General features: G+C 42.6%; 1 protein-coding gene across 10 annotated transcripts in view; it reads left to right on the top strand.

The window, feature by feature from the left end:
- WNK1 (WNK lysine deficient protein kinase 1) overlaps positions 1-20,074 on the top strand; it is a 1,135,119-nt gene that overhangs the window by 783,891 nt on the left and 331,154 nt on the right. For all 10 annotated transcript variants that reach the window (XM_085652258.1, XM_085652261.1, XM_085652257.1 and 7 more), the window contains one exon: positions 3,829-3,991. In XM_085652258.1, coding sequence (XP_085508384.1) covers positions 3,829-3,991 — 163 coding nt within the window. The remainder of the gene's footprint in view (positions 1-3,828; positions 3,992-20,074) is intronic.

Below are 20,074 nucleotides of genomic sequence, written 5' to 3'. Positions count from 1 at the left end.
TAAAGTCTGGATGCATCTGAACTAGGGGTGGATGGAACTCGCAGAATTTAACTCCGTGGAATTTCGCAGAGTTGCATAAAAACTCAACGAGATTCCGCAGAGTTCTGCCAACGAGAGGATAATGTGCAGATCGAGCTGCTTGTGCTGTAATCAGCGATGATAGCGAGAGCAGTTCTGAAAAATCTGCATGAATAGCACCATGCACTGCTCAAGGGTGCACAACCATTTGTATTGATTTTGCTGCCTGCATTCCACAATCTCGCTTGTGCTAGCCAGCTCGCATTTCTGAATCCTCGTGGGAAAAATCTTCCACTACATGGAGATTGCTGGAATGTGGCCAGAACTCCACAGTGCAAGAGTAACTAGGAGTTGCCAAATTCCACCAATTCCGCTGGTGGAATGAAACATCCCACTCACCCCTAATGAGAATTTCCTGTTTCTTAACCAACATGATACTGATTTTTTTCTCTTCTAAACCCTTGCCCAAATCAGATTTAGGCACAAGATTTTAAACTTTCTAAATCTGCACCCATACCAACCTCGTCAGTCAAATTGCTTGGCTTCACACTCAGTACAGCTCTCAACTTGACCTCTAAATCCGCAAGATTTTAAAGGCAGCAAACTTTCATCTCAATACACTAAATCACTGCCAAACACAGTTATCCAAGCACTGGCTTGAATTAGTCAGTACTATTCTGGCTACAGTTCCCTCAATCACTATTAATCATTGTTAGCCCTCTCAAAATAGTACCCCATTAGGGCAATAGGTTAGTCCATTCTGCTGATACATTTGATCTCATTCCCATGTCCTTTGTAAACTACAGTGGCAGCCAGTTCCATTCAAAATTAAATTCAAAATCTGTTGACGTAGCCACGTTCTCTCCATGTTAACACTCAACTCTACCTTGCAAAATTACATAAGATGTGTGGTAGTCAAGGAGGTCTAAGAAGTCACTTCTCCACTACTTGAAACCCCAAAGTTGAGGACCTCTACTGCCCAAAGACTTGTTTTCTTTGGGACAAATCCTTCAATCTTGAACTCTTCCTTTAGCACTTAAACCTTTGATACCACACACTACCTGTTGCTTGTTTTCAGGCTTCGAATAGATATCACACACCTTGGGGCCCACTCAGGAACTGCAATAAAGATCATACACTACTACAGACCGGCCACCTGCAAGGCATAACAGTTCAGGAGATTCAGTCAGTGTGCGTTCCATAGCTTGGTTCATACAACGCAAATAGACTCCGTAGCTTATTCAATTAGATCTGGACTTGCTTTCCTGATTAGTAGAGTGTGATTAGCATTGTAGCTTTGGAATAGTGACTGAAAATACTTTGGGCTAATTCCCCCTTGCACTTCGCTTGTTCTACTACCATTTCTAAACATTCTTCCCCTTTTTGGATTGTTACGGTTATATCCCTGTCATCAATTTCTTTATCCAGTCCCTCATTGATTTTGGAAACGTTAACATATCTCAAAATGATTCAAGATCGTTCTTGTCCTCTAGTATGTGGAGTATCCAAAAACAAACCATCTCACCTGTACTGAAGCAACTGCACCGGCTTCCTATTTGTTGAATGGGATAATTAAACAAAGTAATCTGATTTCACCCAATGGAGTGTTGTAAATTCTTGGAGCACTGCTTTGATTTTCCTTCTGCAGCAAAAATTCCAGTTTAGAAGAGGGGGATTTACATGTGATTACAAATGGCCAGACCTTAAAGCTGCAATTTCAAGTTCTATGGGCAGTTGACCTATTTTGTAGTAAAGACACTCAATCCTGTGTAAAATATTGCTGTTGCTAGAAAGGAAAATCTAGTTTCGAGTGCAAATATGTTACTTTTAGTGCTTTTTAGGGTTTTGTTTGGTATAATCTGGTTAGTGGAGCCAGGCAGCTTGATCTTTTGACTATTTTTGCATGCCTCATTTCTGATTTTCTTTTTTTTTTTTTTTGTAAACCTCTTACCTTGGGAAGATCTCCTAATCCCCATGAGGAACAGTATGTAGCATATCCTCTTCCGTGAAGAAAAAAAAGTGTTTTTTAATCCTCTCTACGACAACTTATGCTAAGTCAGGTTAGGAGCCTAACACCACTATGGAAGTAACTGTCATCTGCACAGGGAGCATTGTACATGGGTAAGGATGCCTACCTCTGGCCACTGGCCCCTAGCAATAGTAGACAAACACATGGTTGTTGATTATACAAAATATCATTATGTACTATTCGTCCATAAATCTCAGAAGTCATAATATAAAGTAAAATGAACATTAGAAAAACACATAGCATATTTTATCACACATCTTTATATTCTCTATTCGATTAGTCTAGTCCCTTCCTAATATATACGTATGTATTCTCAGACTCATGATTATTGTATCAGCTGAATAGTTATTAGAACTGCCTAATTATTTGTATGACAAACCATGAAAATTCCTGCATACCTCATAAAGTCATTGCTTCACTTGTTGAATAGTGACACTTCAGCCTATCCCCTCAGCAATCAGCTCTCGTGTCTGTGCCTCCTGAATCTTTGCACCTCTTTACACTTTATTATCTAATTGTATTGTAAGTGGAGATTGGAGGAGGAACACCTGCAGTTTCTCGCATCTTCTCTCCAGAACACTAACAGAGCCTCTGTTGCAGAAGCACACTGAAGGCAGGCAAATGTAGCCATTTCTATTGTAGCTATGGAGTTGTTGGTGTAGAAATTGCTTAGTTATCTATTTTGTTAGCATGCCTAATGTCAACTTTAAAGATATGGAAATATCTCACACTCCGTGAGAAGTACCATTCAGAATTTTAGTTTTGTAGGCGCTAACCCTGTTGCTTTACATATATTCATTCATTCTCTCCCTCTCTACCTTACTCTCCCCTCCCCCCTTTCCCTATCCCTCCCTCCCCCCTCTCGCTCTCCCTTGTTTGAGGCCTGGCTTGGAAAATTCCCAGTCACATATGACAGGTTATTATATAATTAAATATTGTATGTTAAGCCCCCATGCTTCAATTAAATGAAAATGGGTAACAGATTTAAATTGCCCTAATCAAGTGCGCCCAAAATGTATTTTGTCCAGAGCCTGAAAAATCTTTAAGATGGCACTGCTACACTCCAACATACACGCCATGTTATACGAAGACAAGAAAAATACAATCGGAGTATAGCTTCTACTGTCTGGCCATCTTGGATTTCGGGTCACTGTCATTATGTGTCATCAAGATGGTATCTATGGTTGATGCCCAACATTTTATGTCAAGTTAACAAGATGCTTTTCTGGGCCCAAATACTAGATGAAAAGATTATGCACACCCAAGAGAATCTAGAGACTAACTTCGAGTTGCAAAAGTATTGCTGTAATTAACTAACTTTTCCTCTTTTCTTCATATAGGAGGCTCATGTACGCAGGGTTATTCTCCCATTTTCCAAATAGAATCCTTTGAATGTATTATTAATATGAACCTGAGAGGCTGAAAACGTTTTGGGCAGATTGCTTTTTTCAGTTGCTATTATGATAGTTTTAATTACACTATTTGTTGCACAATCCAGGGATCCTTTCTACCATGAATTGTTTGACAATCATTTTCAAAATAAATGCTAATGATGAGGACAAAATGAACTTTTGAAAATCGTTTTCATTATTATGCATCAAAAGAAAACTGACGTGCATTACAGTGGATTTTACTGAATAGGACATTAAAAGTTTTGGTTTAAAAAAAAAAAAAAGATTCTACTGTGCACCTGTTTTTGTTTGAAAAACTGGAAGATGTTGCATTTGCATCTCACACAATGCAGTACTAAACTCACTGATAATATGGATATTCATTCTTAGTGCCCATTCAGACATTGCATCTGGTCTGAGTGATGGAAATGAGGGCATTACTGCAGCTGGTGGTAGACATGAAGGGCGAACAACAAAGCGTCATTGCCGGAGGTCTGTGCGAAGCCGCTCACGTAATGAGAAGATTACTAGACCAAAACTCAGAATCCTTAATGTGAGTAGTAGCTTATTCTCCTAGCCCTTAGCTATTTTACAACCATCTTATTATGTGGCTTGTGTGCTATATCTGAATGTAAATGTAATGTGCATACCTCAGTTTTCTATTTTCAGAGGGCCAGCTCTACATGGAAAGTAGTTTTGGGTGACACTTATGGTGTGAACCTTGATGAGCCATGACAAAAAATTCATGCAGGACTCAAGGGCATTGCATATTCATCCAGGGCTCCCAGTAAGCATTCTATTCCACTTGTACATTTGCCACCACCGGCTGTGGTACAAACTTCCTACCTGTGAGATCTGCTCTGCTGATTCTGCACCTGTTAAGCAGTACTGCATTGTTGCCCCAGTTGTAGAAGCCAAACATTGTGCAACTTGAAAAATGAGTTAGTAGGGACATAGCTCATCCCTTTTCCAAAGTACACAACTTTCCACTCACATATCAAAAGAGAAAGAGACTTAAGTAAAAGGCAAAGTACACAATAGAGGGAATGAGTTCCAACATTTTTGTGGATCTCTGTATTCTCCAGTATTGGGGTATCTTTCATAGATTCACATGCCTGAATCATTCTTCGGAGTGGGAGTCCAACGGTACATAAAAAGAGCAATAAACATGCATATATAAACCATACCATAGGTAACCTAGAACCAGGAAGTAAAGTAGCTAGAAATCAAAATAAAAAATCCTCCACTTTCATGACTCGTCCAAGTCATTATATATAGTCCAAACTACAGCCAATCCGGTGACAGCACCCTCCAGAATGTTCTCCTCAGAGGCTCAGGCTCTCAGATTTTCTACCGCACGTCGTGTGAAGGGAGTCTCCCAGAGCTCTGCTCAGTACTTCTCCGGTTTCTTCAGAAATTCTTCATTTTATGATGTCTTCTTCAAAGAAATCTCTTTCGACCGTGTGAATCTTGTGGGAAGCTCTGGCTGTTTTCAGAAGACCCCCACACGAAGTGCATTTACTGTTTGTATCCTGACCACCAGGTGAGAGACTGCAAGATCTGCAGAACTTTCCCACAAAAGACTCTGAGGGACAGAGAGGGGCGTCTACTTCTGTGGCTACAGAAGATTAAAGATCAGGACAATCCCTTATCTGAAGCTGGAAGTATTGCCTCTGTTAAGACTACTTCCTCTAGAAAGAGAACTGCTGACACTGATTTCTCTTCTCCTAGGGCTAAGGTGTCGAAAGAACAGCACACCTCTAAGAGTGCTGAGCTGCCTTCTGCTTCAAAAAAGGCTCCTCCACCTTCTAATAGTAAAACTCTGCCATCTATGCCCCCGAGAAAGACTGTGAAGTCTCAGGCTTCAAAACAAGTTTCTGACAGAGATTTACCTCAGAAACGGGGTCCCTCATCGAGCTCGACGACGATGTCTTTGAAGCCTACTGTCGACGTCGACTACTACTTTCTCGTCGCCGAAGCCTCAGATGATGTCGGCATCCTCGCCGTGAGCACTGGTATCTGTCGCCGTGAGACCAGTCCTGTCGATGAAAGTTGTGAAGTCTACCGTCGAAGTTCTTTCGAAGATTGTCAACGGCTACCTCGTGGACGCTACAACTGTCTTCATGCACGGCTCTTCAGGTTTGGACGTCATCTACGCCCACAGCATCTTCTACATCATCTACGACAGTCTACGCAGTTGCCTCTGTCGACGGCAGCGCCTTCTTTGCTACAAAGACGTGGATCTTCCCTGGAGGTCCTCCCTCCAATTCACACCTCCCCTACTAAGGTTCCTCTGGTATTACCAGAGCAGTTTCTGGACTATGGAGAAGATGATGAAGAATCGGAAGAGGGTGATAGGTTTCGTACTGCCAGGAGCCCTTCTGAGCTCTTCATTAAATATCAAGATGTGGATCAAGAAGGTGATTATTGCCCGGAGACTGTTCTTTCGGCTCCAGATTCAATCCCTACGGCCCAAATGCCTTTGGCTCTTCTAAATAATCTGCAGTACATGTTGGGCGATTATTATCGCTGTTTCCCTTCATCTGAATCGGCTTCTTCTATACCACCTACACCTGTTCCTCAATCTTATCAGCATTGAGGTCGTCCAGACCAAATTCTCTGGTACCTTCGCATCATTCTCAGGACGTTCACACCACGGACGATGATGGGGAGGAAGGAAAATTGGATGACAGATCACTCCTTACGGAATGGGATGACTATCAGATATAAACTCCGTCTCCTTCTACTCCTGCTCCGGTCAACTCTCCTCCATTTGACATCGGAGGTTTTCATCTTCTCAGGGAGAGGGCAACACAACGGTTCCTCCTTCCTATGGAAACTAAGAAGGATGATTGTTTCCTTTACGGTTTTAAAGATCAACCGAGGAAACAAATACGGTCTATCCCTATTATTGATTTCATTTGGCAGGAAGGACTAAAGGTTATGAAAGCTCCTGCTTCTATTCCTGCGTTCCTGTCCCGCCTTGAGAAGAAATACAAGGCACCAGACAATTCGCCAGCATGTCTGATAGGTCAGCCAAAGGCAGATTCCGTTATCGCCCAAGCAGCTCAACGACGAGCACGGAACCCCTCCTCTCCGTTTTCAGCTCCTCCTAATTGTGATGGGAGACGTCTGGACGCTATTGGGAAGAAAGTTTCAACCATGGCAGCAACGACCGTTTGTGCAGCTAACTCACTGGCTATCCTAGGCCGATATGAATGACAGATGTGGTCGGACATTTCTCCCTACATCAACATGTTGCCTGAGCCCTCCAAGTCAGAGGCGCTAAAAATCCTTCAGAAGGGGGAAAGAATCTCGGCTGAGATTATTGATTCGGCAGTGGATGTTGCATCTACAAGTTTTCGACAACTGGCAGGTGCCGCAGTCCTGCGGCGACAGGGCTGGTTAAAATCTACATCATTTGGCCAGGAGGTTCAGGGTAAAATAATTGATATGCCTTTTGACGGCGCGTCTCTTTTTGGTCCGAATGTTGACGAGGCCCCCCAGGCCATTAAAAAGGATACCGAGACAGCAAGATCTCTCAGTACTCTTCAGTTTTGGAAACCGCCTTTTCGTGGCGCTAGAGGCCGTGGATCCTTCTCTGGTCGAGGAGGCTATAATCAGCAAAGACAATACCAGTCCTATCACAGTAACCACCGTTACTCTTCTCGGCGCTAACAATCCTTCAAGCAACAACCAACTACCTCTTATTCACAAAACAGAAGAAAGTCTTCCTACCGCGGACGTGATAAGTCTAAGAAGCAGTGACAACTGCCACCTGCTCTACCGCTTACCCCTTTAAAAGTTGGAGGACGACTCTCCCGTTTTTACTCAAACTGGTCGGCTATAACAACAGACGAATGGGTCTTGGACATTGCGGCCAGAGGCCATGTTCTAGAGTTTGTAAAACTTCCTCCGAATTCTCCTCCCAAAGGACCACCTCCAGCTCACCTCGCAGAGCTTTTTTCCCAAATAAATTTGATGTTACGAAAAGGAGCGATCTAAGTAGTTCCTCATTTGCAAAGAGGAACCGATTTCTATTCCAGATTTTTTCTAATACAAAAGAAATCGGGGGAATGGTGCCCCATTCTAGATCTTCGCTCCCTCAACAAATATCTAAAAAAGTTATCCTTCCGGATGCTGGCTCTTCAAGAAATCCTTCAACTCCTCACTGCGGAGGATCACATGATCACCATCGACCTCCAAGACACTTATTTTCATGTACCAATTCTACCCAGACACAAGTTCTTGAGGTTCAGAGTGGCTGGCAGGGACTTCCAGTTCAAAGTCCTTCCTGTCGGACTACGTTCCGCGCCCCGTGTCTTTACCAAGGTTTTAGCACCGGTGGCTGCACACCTTCGACTGGAGGGAATTCAAATTTTTCTTATTTAGACGACTGCCTTATCGAGGCGAAATCTTTCACAATCGCAAACGACCATACTCAGAGATGTCTGTCTCTTTTCCAATCTCTGGGCCTCTCCATCAATTTCAACAAGTCTCACCTCGTCCCATCGCAAAGGAGAACGTTCTTGGGAGCCACCATAGACACTCTGCTGACACAAGCCTTTGTCTCAAACGAAAGGCAACTGAAACTTTGCAAACTCGCCCAACTACTGCGATCAAGAAGGTGCGTTTCAGTCCGGCAGTTCAAATCACTTCTGGGGATGATTTCATCCTGCATCCCTCTGGTCCCCAACTGCCATCTCAAGATGAGACCACTGCAAGAGGAGCTCAACAAACAGTGGTTACAGGTTTCGGGATCCTTCGACGATCGCATCCACATCAATCCTTGGATTCGGGAAGCTTTATGCTGGTGGACTTGCAAGAAGAACGTGACAGCAGGCTGCTATTTCCTAGTGGAAGCTCCAAGTTTCGTCATCACCACGGACGCCTCCCTCGGAGGATGGGGAGCACACCTGCAAGGACTCGCAGTCAGCGGCAAATGGGATGTTCAACAACGGACTTGGCATATCAACCTCTTAGAGTTGCTAGCTATCTTCCTGGCCCTAAAATCTTTTCGCATCATCATTCTCGGAGCATCAGTGTTCCGGACGGACAACACGACAAGTATGCACTAATGGAACAAACGAGGAGGGACAATATCCGCTTTACTGTCTCAGCAAGCCCAGCAAATTTGGGATTGGGCGATCCGACATCGGATAAGTCTGACAGCAGTCTATGTCCCGGGAGTTTCCAACGTCCTCGCGGATTCCCTCAGCAGGTCAGCAGTTTACAATCATGAGTGGGAGCTCCATCAACCAACTTTGGATCGTATTTTTCAGAAGTGGGGTCGACCCAATCTGGACTTGTTTGCGACCAGTCAGAACTGCAAATACCCATTCTTGGCAAGCTGGCTTCCCCACAAAGGGTCGTGCGGGAATGCGTCTTTGATGAACTGGTCTCGGATCTATGCTTGCGCTTTTCCACCTATACTGTTGGTTCCCAGGGTTCTCCAGAAAATGAAGAAGGAGCCTTGTCGCCTAATACTCGTAGCTCCCAGGTGGCCTCGCCAGTTCTGGTTAACTGAACTCCTCCGAATGCGATCCCATTCAGTTGCAACCAATACCGAACCTTCTATCCATTCAGAACGGACAGCCTGCCACCCGGTTCCTGCATCTCTGCCCTTAGCGGCCTGGTGCCTGAACACCTTGAATTCGCTCACTTAGACGTTCCTTCAGACTGTAGGGAAGTCTTAGCCAATGCTAGAGCGCCTTCCACAATAAAGACATACAGGCTCAAATGGAAAAGATTTTGCCTGTGGTGTCAAGCCGCCAACATTCATCCAATCCATGCAAAACCGGAACAAATGTTGCCTTTCTTTTTACATTTGGCAAGATCAGGCCTTTCCCATTCTACTTTTAAAGTATTCTTAGTGGCTATCTGAAGATTCCGACAGGATGGTTCCAATTCTCTCAGCAGTTCTTCAAAGGATTGTTTCATATGTTTCCTCCCATCCGCTGTCCACCTCCATCTTGGAATCTCAACGTTGTGCTTCACAGCTCATGCGGCACCCCTTTGAACCTATTCATAGGGCAGATTTGAAGTTTCTTTCATGAAAATTGTCTCTGCTGTTGGCTCTCACATCAGCTGGGCGGGTCAGTGACATTCGAGCCTTCACGATTAAACCGCCTTTCCTTCAATTCACCAGGGATTCGGTAGTGCTTTGCACTAACCTCATTTTTATGCCTAAAGTACCTTCAGACTTCCATCTCAAGGAACCAATCGTTTCAAAGACCTTCTTTCCTAATCCTCAATCACCTGCGATAAGAACTTTGCATACTCTTGATATCAAGAGATATCTAAAATTCTATTTACAAGGGACATCCTCAATACGAAAATCTGATCAGCTATTTATAGCTTATGTAAAGATGCGTACAGGACACCCAATTTCCAGACAGACCATTGCTCGTTGGATTTCTGCTGCAATTTGTTTCTGTCATCAGCAAGCAGGCAGACCATTACAAACAACTCCGAGACCGCTTTCTACTAGAGCAATCTCTTCCTCTACTGCTCTCTTTGCTGGTGTGCCTCTTCATCAAATCTGTAGAGCTGCTACGTTGTCCAGCACTATAAATGGGGTGACCCAAAATAGTCAAAGGACCTGGGTATCAATTGGTATAAGAAACAGTTGGTCCTGAAACAATAAAGTTCAAAAATACAATCAATGTTAATGGTACTTCTTTAAAAAGAATGAATCCTGAAATAAATAAGGAGAAAAGAGAAAACAGGCCAAATTCATTCAAATGCATTCAGCAATATATAGGACAGTACCCACAAGTATGGTTATGCCAAGAAAGTTAATTTATTCATAGACAAATCTCAATATTTCAAGTTATAGCATATCAAATTGTGGGGGTTACTACCAGGGAGAGAGGAGAAAGGTGAAGAGTTGGTGCTCGTGTGAAAAGAGGACAGAGTCAAAATGAATAAAAACCACAGTGTTCACAAAGTACAATATCCGCTAAGGCCAAAGTTCTTAGGTTTATCAGGCCTGTCCCTACTGTCATTTCGAAGACTTGAGACATTATTATTCTAGTATTTACATCACAGTGACACATCATCTGTGATCTTGGTAGGGATATGGGGGTACATAGAGTACAGGCCAAAAAAAGGGGAAATTCGGCGATGTTTCGACCCAGACGCTAATAAGGGTAAGTGATCGCCTCAGCTACGGGTCTTCCTCAGGACAGGGACAAAGGAACCTGCGGAGTAACCAAAGTGACAGAATCTGTGTCTTGAAATTCAAATATTCCAATGAAATGTGACCAAAATTCTAAGGGTACTGACCTAAGTATCCAAACTGTAGCGCCCCCAACGATAGGGTGGGCAACCTATAAAATAAAAATTTATGAGGCTATCAATCCCCAGCGATCAGGATAATAAAGGCTTATATAGATAAATAAACTGAATAAACCATCCAGTATGGCACTCGCCCATTAATGGTGTTCCTTGATCCACAACAACCTTGTTATTTGGCTTGGCGTAACGAAAACGACAAAATGGTGGGATTGATCTCTTAGTTACACTACAAAAATCACAGTGAAACTGAACATTAGATCATAGATCCAATCATGACAAACGCAAACTATGTATGCACTTCAACATAGAATCAGTAAATGTCAACTCACCCGCTGCGATAAAGCGGCGAGAGACACACTGAGGTATAAATACACACTCGTAATTGTATTGCCTATGAGGGAGAAACAATACAATCAGGCGCTAAGTATTTGGTTGCCTCAAAGTAAGGTAAAAATATATAGCCCCAGCGCATAAAAAAATCTGCATACCTTCATAGAGTCTAAACGTGTCCTATTCCATCAGCGCCTCGTCTGTAACTGCTCGATTTGGAAAAGCCGAAATACGGCGGGAGAGCTCTACTATTAGTAACTAGGGTGACGGCGCGACGTGCACGCAGCTCCCGGTCATCATGCTGGAAACCTGACGCGTCTCTATACGCGAGTATGGGGAAACTGAATAATCCGATTCACGCTGTAACTAGCCTGAGCTGTCAGTATGTGAGCTACCGCTACTACCGGTCAAAACACTGGAGAAATAACGCGTCTCTCAGCGTGAGTGTGGGTAAACTGAATAATCTAATTACCACTAAATCCAGCTGGATCAGTCAAATTACGAGTCAGAGGAGGATAGTAGATATAAGGGGGGAAAAAAGGAAAACAAATGCATGTGCAGTACATTATACATATTTTAACATATGAAATACAGCTGTACATGAGAGGATATGCCGTGTACAATGCATAGTTCATAGTGGAGATTCAACATATCACTGTGGGTGCAAATGCCCGATACTTACAACCAGTGAATATTTAAAGACACTACATGTCTACATGTTGGATCCTATATTACAACGATAAAAACAGCAAGCAATAGATTGTGAATTAAAAGACTTACGTTATATTACATAATGTATTTACATGGTATCTCATCGGAGTGAAAGTGGATGAATGCAAGCATATTAGTATACAGGAGAACCCACCGCATATATTGGTTAGTACCCTTTACAGCGTGTTAGCCATTATTCATTGTGGCCATTTGTCTGGTAATCTCCTCGTATTCATTCAAACCCTTATTCACAGTGTTGAAAATATGTATCCACTTACATTCCCTGGTGTTGAGAATGCTGGCAAAATTACCTCCACGTGGGTTAGTGGTCACTTTTTCAATTACCCACCACCTCAAGCTTTCCACAGGGTGTCCAAATCTTTCAAAATGATCAACAAGAGGTGCGCCCTGAACTTTACACCGTATACTACTACAATGTTGTAGAATACGTGTTTTTATTTTTTTAATCGATTGACCCACATACATAAAGTCACAGGGGCACAAAATAGCATAAATGACGCCCATCGAGTTGCAGTTGGTATGCTGTTGCATGGTGTGTGTGTGGTTATTGTATGTGCATTGTTTTTGTTCCAAAGCCATTGGGCAGGCCTTGCATAGGCCACACTTAAAATGGCCTCTCACAGGTGGCAAATTCCAAAGTGTAGTTTGATTATCCCTTGGCTTAGTTGGGAGTAAAGATTGTACCACAAAGTCCCTCACATTTCTACCCTTTTTAAAGGCGTGCATGGGTGGTTCCAAAATGCCTATTTCGTCAGCCACCAAATGCCAATGACGATTGATGATCTTCTTGATCTCGTTGCTCTTAGTACAAAAGGTGGTAACACATGTCATTCTTTTCTTTTCATTGATTTTATCAACCTTTGGTTCCAGCAAAAACTCCCTATGACAAAACCATGCTCTCTTACGTGCATTTTTTACAAGGCGCCTGGGATAACCCCTATCAATAAGGCGTTCCATCAGGACAGCCGATTCTTCAAAGAAATCTATCTTGCGGCTGCAGTTTCTCCGTACTCTCAGGAACTGGCCATAGGGGAGATTCTCCCTGAGGTTACGGGGGTGGTGACTGGAGTAGCGTAAAAGGGTGTTTTTTTCACTGGGTTTCCTGTACAATCTAGTGTGTAACTTCCCTTCCTCTTCTCTTATGGTGATGTCAAGAAAATTAATTTGTCTGTTACTGAAGTCAAGGGAGAATTTGATATCCTCTGATCTATTGTTAAACCATGTGTGGAAATTGAGAAGTTGTTGTTCACCCCCCTTCCATAGTAGCAGCACGTCGTCAATGTATCGACGCCATAGTATGATACATTCTCTATGTGGGTTGTTCTGATTCAAGACAAACTCATGTTCATAGGCATCCATAAAAATTATGGCCAGATCCGGCGCAAAACTCGCCCCCATAGCTACGCCCTTAGTCTGCACATAATAGTCCCCATTGAAATAGAAAAAGTTCTTTTTCATGGCAATCTCTAAGAGGTCTATTATGAAGTTGGTGTGGACCTGCCATGGTCTAGGTCGTTGATCCAGTACCGTCATAATGGTATCAAGTGCCGCTGCCTGTGGGATGTTGGTATACAAGGATGTTATATCCATTGTTACAAAAAGGTCTTCTCCCTGATTGAAAGGGCGCTCATCCACCAGTTGTATGGTCTGCATAGTGTCCCTTAGATAGGCCACAGTCCTTTCTGCAATAGGTTTAATAAACACATCAATATATTTACACAGAGGCTCTAGGATTGACCCACACCCAGAGATGATGGGTCTTCCCGGAGGGTTCTCAAGACTTTTATGAACCTTTGGGAGCATATAAATTGTGGGTAATATCCGTTGATTGTTGTTCAAGTAATCATACTCATGTTTAGATAGATAGCCTTCATCTAGGGCATTGTCAGTAATGGATCTAATACTGGCTGCTACCTCTTGAGTGGGGTCGGCCTGTAATTTCTTATAGTTACCTTCTACACCCAATTGTGAGATAATCTCCAATTTATAATCTTCCCTATTCTGGATGACAATAGCCCCACCCTTGTCCGCGGGTTTCATCACTATTTCAGTGTTGTTCTTCAGTGATTCAAGAGCCTGCCGTTCATTCCTGGAAACATTATATTTGGTATAATGTCTCTCTGACATTAGTTTATTTACATCTCTCATGACCACCTGTTCATAAGCTAACACCCTATGGGGCATCATTTGTGGTGGAGGAGTGAAAGTAGAGGGTGGTCGAAGTCCTGTATTACTAAATGTGGGTTTGTACGGGACTTTATTAAAATATTGTTTAAGACGAATCTTGCGAAAGAACTGGTGTAACTCAACTTTTAAGTTGAATATGTTGGGTAAATTATTAGGCACAAATGATAAACCCTTTTCCAAAATCCCTACTTCCTCTGGTTTCAGGACATAAGTGGATAAGTTGATCAATGGGCTATCTTGTCTTCTAGGACGTGGTTGATTCACCACCTGTAGTGTTGACGCCGGGTTTGGATTTCCCCGTGTATTTCCTGCCTGAACTGGACTGGTTTCTTGCCTCTGCCACCGCCCCGGTTCCAATTGGATTGTATCCGTCCCCTGGGACGTCCCCAGGGGCGGCCCCTCCCTTGGTGCGTTCCCCAGTGTCTGGAACAGTTATTGGAGATGAAACTGAAATTGCCTTTAAACTTGGGGTTGTCTACAAAGATGTCAGGTTCATTCTGAACCTGTAGGCCCACCGGAATTACATTGGCCTGAAGATATTTAGTAAGTACATGGCCCTGTAGTCTTGTTCTGACAAGTTTCTTCTCAAGTCTTTCTAACTTGTTAACTTTATCATTCAAAGTCAGATCAATTGTAGTTGCAGTATGGCCAAGGAAGCCGCCGCCTCCCTGTGCTTGTATAAGTCTATCAATGTAGTCCTCACTATACGCTAAGGTTTCTTTATCGGACATGTCCTATGTACAAAGGACATGTCCGATAAAGAAACCTTAGCGTATAGTGAGGACTAGTTAGAAAGACTTGAGAAGTAACTTATCAGAACAAGACAAGGGGTTGAAACGGCTCTTGAAGAGGTTGAGCGCCTTGTGAAGGAAATTGCCGACCTTAAAAAGGAAATTATTGATGACGGAGCACTGAATAATGCTAAAGAAGCATTAGAACGTCTAGAAAGGACAATTAAAGACTTTGACACCTACACTCAATCTAACAAACTAGACAAACTCGCCAAGGATATTAAATTCTATGATAAAAAATCCGTCTATCCCTACCTAGCGGAAGGATATTACAAACAAGAGACGCAAGGGAGATATTCGACCAGGGGTAGAGGGGGCTACCGAAGATACACCACTTTCTCTGATCCTTCTGCTACCAGTGGCTCTGACAACGAGCAAGAGAGACCGGGGACAAGCTATGCTCCCTACCCAGATTACCCCACTAGTTTTTTAGAGGAAGATCAATGGGGAACGCACCGAGGGAGGGGCCGCCCCTGGGGACGTCTCAGGGGACGGATACAATCCAATTGGAACCGGGGCGGTGGCAGAGGCAAGAAACAAGTCCAGTTCAGCCAGGAAACACACGGGGAAATCCAAACCAGGCGTCAACACTACAGGTGGTGAATCAACCACGTCCTAGAAGACAAGATAGCCCATTGATCAATTTATCCACTTATGTCCTGAAACAAGAGGAAGTAGGGATTTTGGAAAACGGTTTTTCATTTGTGCCTACTAATTTACCCAACACATTCAACTTAAAAGTTACACCAGTTCTTTCGCAAGATAAGTCTTAAACAATATTTTAATAAAGTCCTGTACAAACCCACATTTGGTAATACAGGACTTCGACCACCCTCTACTTTCACTCCTCCACCACAAATGATGCCCCATAGGGTGTTAGCTTATGAACAGGTGGTCATGAGAGATGTATATAAACTAATGTCAGAGAGACATTATACCAAATATAATGTTTCCAGGAATGAACGGCAGGCTCTTGAATCACTGAAGAACACTGAAATAGTGATGAAACCCGCGGACAAGGGTGGAGCTATTGTCATCCAGAATAGGGAAGAATATAAATTTGGAGATTATCTCACAATTGGGTGTAGAAGGTAACTATAAGAAATTACAGGCCGACCCCACTCAAAAGGTAGCAGCCAGTATTAGATCCATTACTGACAATGCCCTAGATGAAGGCTATCTATCTAAACATGAGTATGATTACTTGAACAACAATCAACGGATATTACCCACAATTTATATGCTCCCAAAGGTTCATAAAAGTCTTGAGAACCCTCCGGGAAGACCCATCATCTCTGGGTGTGGGTCAATCCTAGAGCCTCTGTGTAAATATATTGATGTGTTTATTAAACCTATTGCAGAAAGAACTGAGGCCTATCTAAGGGACACTATGCAGACCATACAACTGGTGGATGAGCGCCCTTTCAATCAGGGAGAAGACCTTTTGGTAACAATGGATATAACATCCTTGTATACCAACATCCCACAGGCAGCGGCACTTGATACCATTATGACGGTACTGGATGAACGACCTAGACCCTGGCAGGTCCCCACCAACTTCATAATAGACCTCTTAGAGATTGCCATGAAAAAGAACTTTTTCTATTTCAATGGGGACTATTATGTGCAGACTAAGGGCGTAGCTATGGAGGCGAGTTTTGCGCCGGATCTGGCCATAATTTTTATGGATGCCTATGAACATGAGTTTGTCTTGAATCATAACAACCCACATAGAGAATGTATCATACTATGGTGTCAATACATCGACGACGTGCTGCTACTATGGAAGGGGGGTGAACAACAACTTCTCAATTTCCACACATGGTTGAACAATAGATCAGAGGATATCAAATTCTCCCTTGACTTCAGTAACAGACAAATTAATTTTCTTGACATCACCATAAGAGAAGAGGAAGGGAAGTTACACACTACATTGTACAGGAAACCCAGTGAAAAGAACACCCTTTTACGCTACTCTGGTCACCACCCCCGTAACCTCAGGGAGAATCTCCCCTATGGCCAGTTCCTGAGAGTACGGAGAAACTGCAGCCGCAAGATAGATTTCTTTGAAGAATCGGCTGTCCTGATGGAACGCCTTATTGATAGGGGTTATCCCAGGTGCCTTGTAAAGAAAGCACGTAAGAGAGCATGGTTTTGTCATAGGGAGTTTTTGCGGGAACCAAAGGTTGATTAAACCAATGAAAAGAAAAGAATGACATGTGTTACCACCTTTTGTACTAAGAGCAACGAGATCAAGAAGATCATCAATCGTCATTGGCATTTGGTGGCTGACGAAATAGACATTTTGGAACCACCCTTGCACGTCTTTAAAAAGGGTAGAAATGTGAGGGACTTTGTGGTACAATCTTTACTCCCAACTAAGCCAAGGGATAATCAAACTACACTTTGGAATTTGCCACCTGTGAGAGGCCATTTTAAGTGTGGCCTATGCAAGGCCTGCCCTATGGCTTTGGAACAAAAACAATGCACATACAATAACCACACACAAACCATGCAACAGCATACCAACTGCAACTCTATGGGCGTCATTTATGCTATTTTGTGCCCCTGTGACTTTATGTATGTGGGTCAAACGATTCAAAAAATAAAAACACGTATTCTACAACATTGTAGTAGGATACGGTGTAAAGTTCAGGGCGCACCTCTTGTTGATCATTGTGAAAGATTTGGACACGCTGTGGAATGCTTGAGGTGGTGGGTAATTGAAAAAGTGACCACTAACCCACGTGGAGGTAATTTTGCCAGCATTCTCACCACCAGGGAATGTAAGTGGATACATATTTTCAACACTGTGAATAAGGGTTTGAATGAATATGAGGAGATTACCAGACAAATGGCCACAATGAATAATGGCTAACACGCTGTAAAGGGTACTAACCAATATATGCGGTGGGTTCTCCTGTACACTAATATGCTTGCATTCATCCCCTTTCACTCCGATGATATACCATGTAAATACATTATGTAATATAACGTAAGTCTTTTAACTCACAATCTATTGCTTGCTGTTTTTATCGTTGTAATATAGGATCCAACATGTAGATATGTAGTGTCTTTAAATATTCACTGGTTGTAAGTATCGGACATTTGCACCCACAGTGATATGTTGAATCTCCACTATGAACTATGCATTGTACATGGCATATCCTCTCATGTATAGCTGTATTTCATATGTTAAAATATCTATAATGTACTGCACATTCATTTGTGTTTCTTTTTTATCCCCCTTATATCTACTATCCTCCTCTGACTCGTAATTTGACTGATCCAGCTGGATTTAGTGGTAATTAGATTATTCAGTTTCCCCACACTCACGCTGAGAGACGCGTTATTTCTCCAGTGTTTTGACCGGTAGTAGCGGTAGCTCACATACTGACAGCTCAGGCTAGTTACAGCGTGAACCGGATTATTCCGTTTCCCCATACTCAGGTTTCCAGCGTGATGACCGGGAGCTGCGTGCACGTCGCGCCGCGTCGTCACGATAGTTACTAATAGTAGAGCTCTCCCGCCGTATACCGGCTTTTCCAAATCGAGCAGTTACAGACGAGGCGCTGATGGAATAGGACACGTCTTGATTCTATGAAGGTATGCAGATTTTTTTTATGCGCTGGAGGCTATATATTTTTAACTTACTTTGAGGCAACCAAATACTTAGCGCCTGATTGTATTGTTTTTACCCCATAGGCAATACAATTACGAGTGTGAATTTACACCTCGGAGAGTCTCTCGCCGCTTTATTGCAGCGGGTGAGTTGACATTTACTGATTCTATGTTGAAGTGCATACACAGTTTTGCGTTTATTTGTCATGATTGGATCTACGATCTAATGTTCAGTTTCACTGTGTTTTTTGTAGTGTAACTAAGGGATCAATCCCACCATTTTGTCGTTTTCGTTACGCCAAGCCAAATAACAAGGTTGTTGTGGATCAAGGCACACCATTAATGGGTGAGTGCCATACTGGATGGTTTATTTAGTTCATTTATTTATCTATATAAGCATTTATTATCCTGATCGCTGGGGATTGATAGCCTCATACATTTTTCTTTTATAGGTTGCCCACCCTATCGTTGGGGGCGCTACAGTTTGGATACTTAGGTCAGTACCCTTAGAATTTTGATCACATTTCATTGGAATATTTGAATTTCAAGACACAGATTCTGTCACTTTGGTTACTCCCCAGGTTCCGTTGTCCCTGTCCTGAGGAAGACCCGTAGCTGAGGCGATCACTTACCCTTATTAGCGTCTGGGTCGAAACGTCGACGAATTTCCCCTTTTTTTGGCCTGTACTCTATGTACCCCCATATCCCTCCCAAGATCACAGATGATGTGTCACTGTGATGTAAATACTAGAATAAGAATGTCTAAAGTATTCTAAATGACAGTAGGGACAGGCCTGATTAACCTAAGGACTTTGGCCTTAGCGGATATTGTACTTTGTGAACACTGTGGTTTTTATTCATTTTGACTCTGTCCTCTTTTCACACGAGCACCAACTCTTCACCTTTCTCCTCTCTCCCTGGTAGTAACCCCCACAATTTGATATGCTATAATTTGAAATATTGAAATATGTCTATGAATAATTGAACTCTTTTTCTTGGCATAACCATACTTGTGGGTACTGTCCTATATATTGTTTAATGAATTTGAATGTATTTGGCCTTTTTTCTCTTTTCTCCTTATTTATTTCAGGATTCATTCTTTTTAAAGAAGTAACATTAACATTGATTGTATTTTTGAACTATAATGTTTTAGGACCAACTGTTTCTTATACCACGTGGTCCAGCAGGCACACCTTTACCAAGCACTGCTGTCTGGAGGCTGCCAGCATTGCAGACACGTCTGTGGGACAGGCGGTTCTCCGTAATCTTTTTAAATAAGGTGAGCCTCTGTTCTTCCCTCCTCCTCTTTGGTATTTTCTTACGTACATATCTTCTATGATTGTTTATGGATGTGTGTGTGTGTGTGTGTGTGTATGTGTATATGTGTATATGTGTGTATATATATATATATATATATATATATATATATTTTCACTTAAAAAACCATAGGTTTCACACACGTTATAGTTAGGAATTAGCATTTAAAAAACCTTGCAAATTCACTTAAAAAACCATAGGTTTCACACATGTTATAGTTAGCTGGACATTTCCCTCGTAAAAAACCAATGAAATTTCCCCGTTATAGTTAGTGCAGGCAACTATAACTCACGCGACCGCAATCCTCTGCTGATGACGTCAGATATTACATCACTGTATTTAGACACCTATTTACCCAT

This window comes from Triturus cristatus, chromosome 4_1 (genome assembly GCF_964204655.1).
Source record: "Triturus cristatus chromosome 4_1, aTriCri1.1, whole genome shotgun sequence".
NCBI classification, from domain to species: domain Eukaryota; kingdom Metazoa; phylum Chordata; class Amphibia; order Caudata; family Salamandridae; genus Triturus; species Triturus cristatus.
This window is presented reverse-complemented; position numbering and strand designations above follow the sequence as displayed.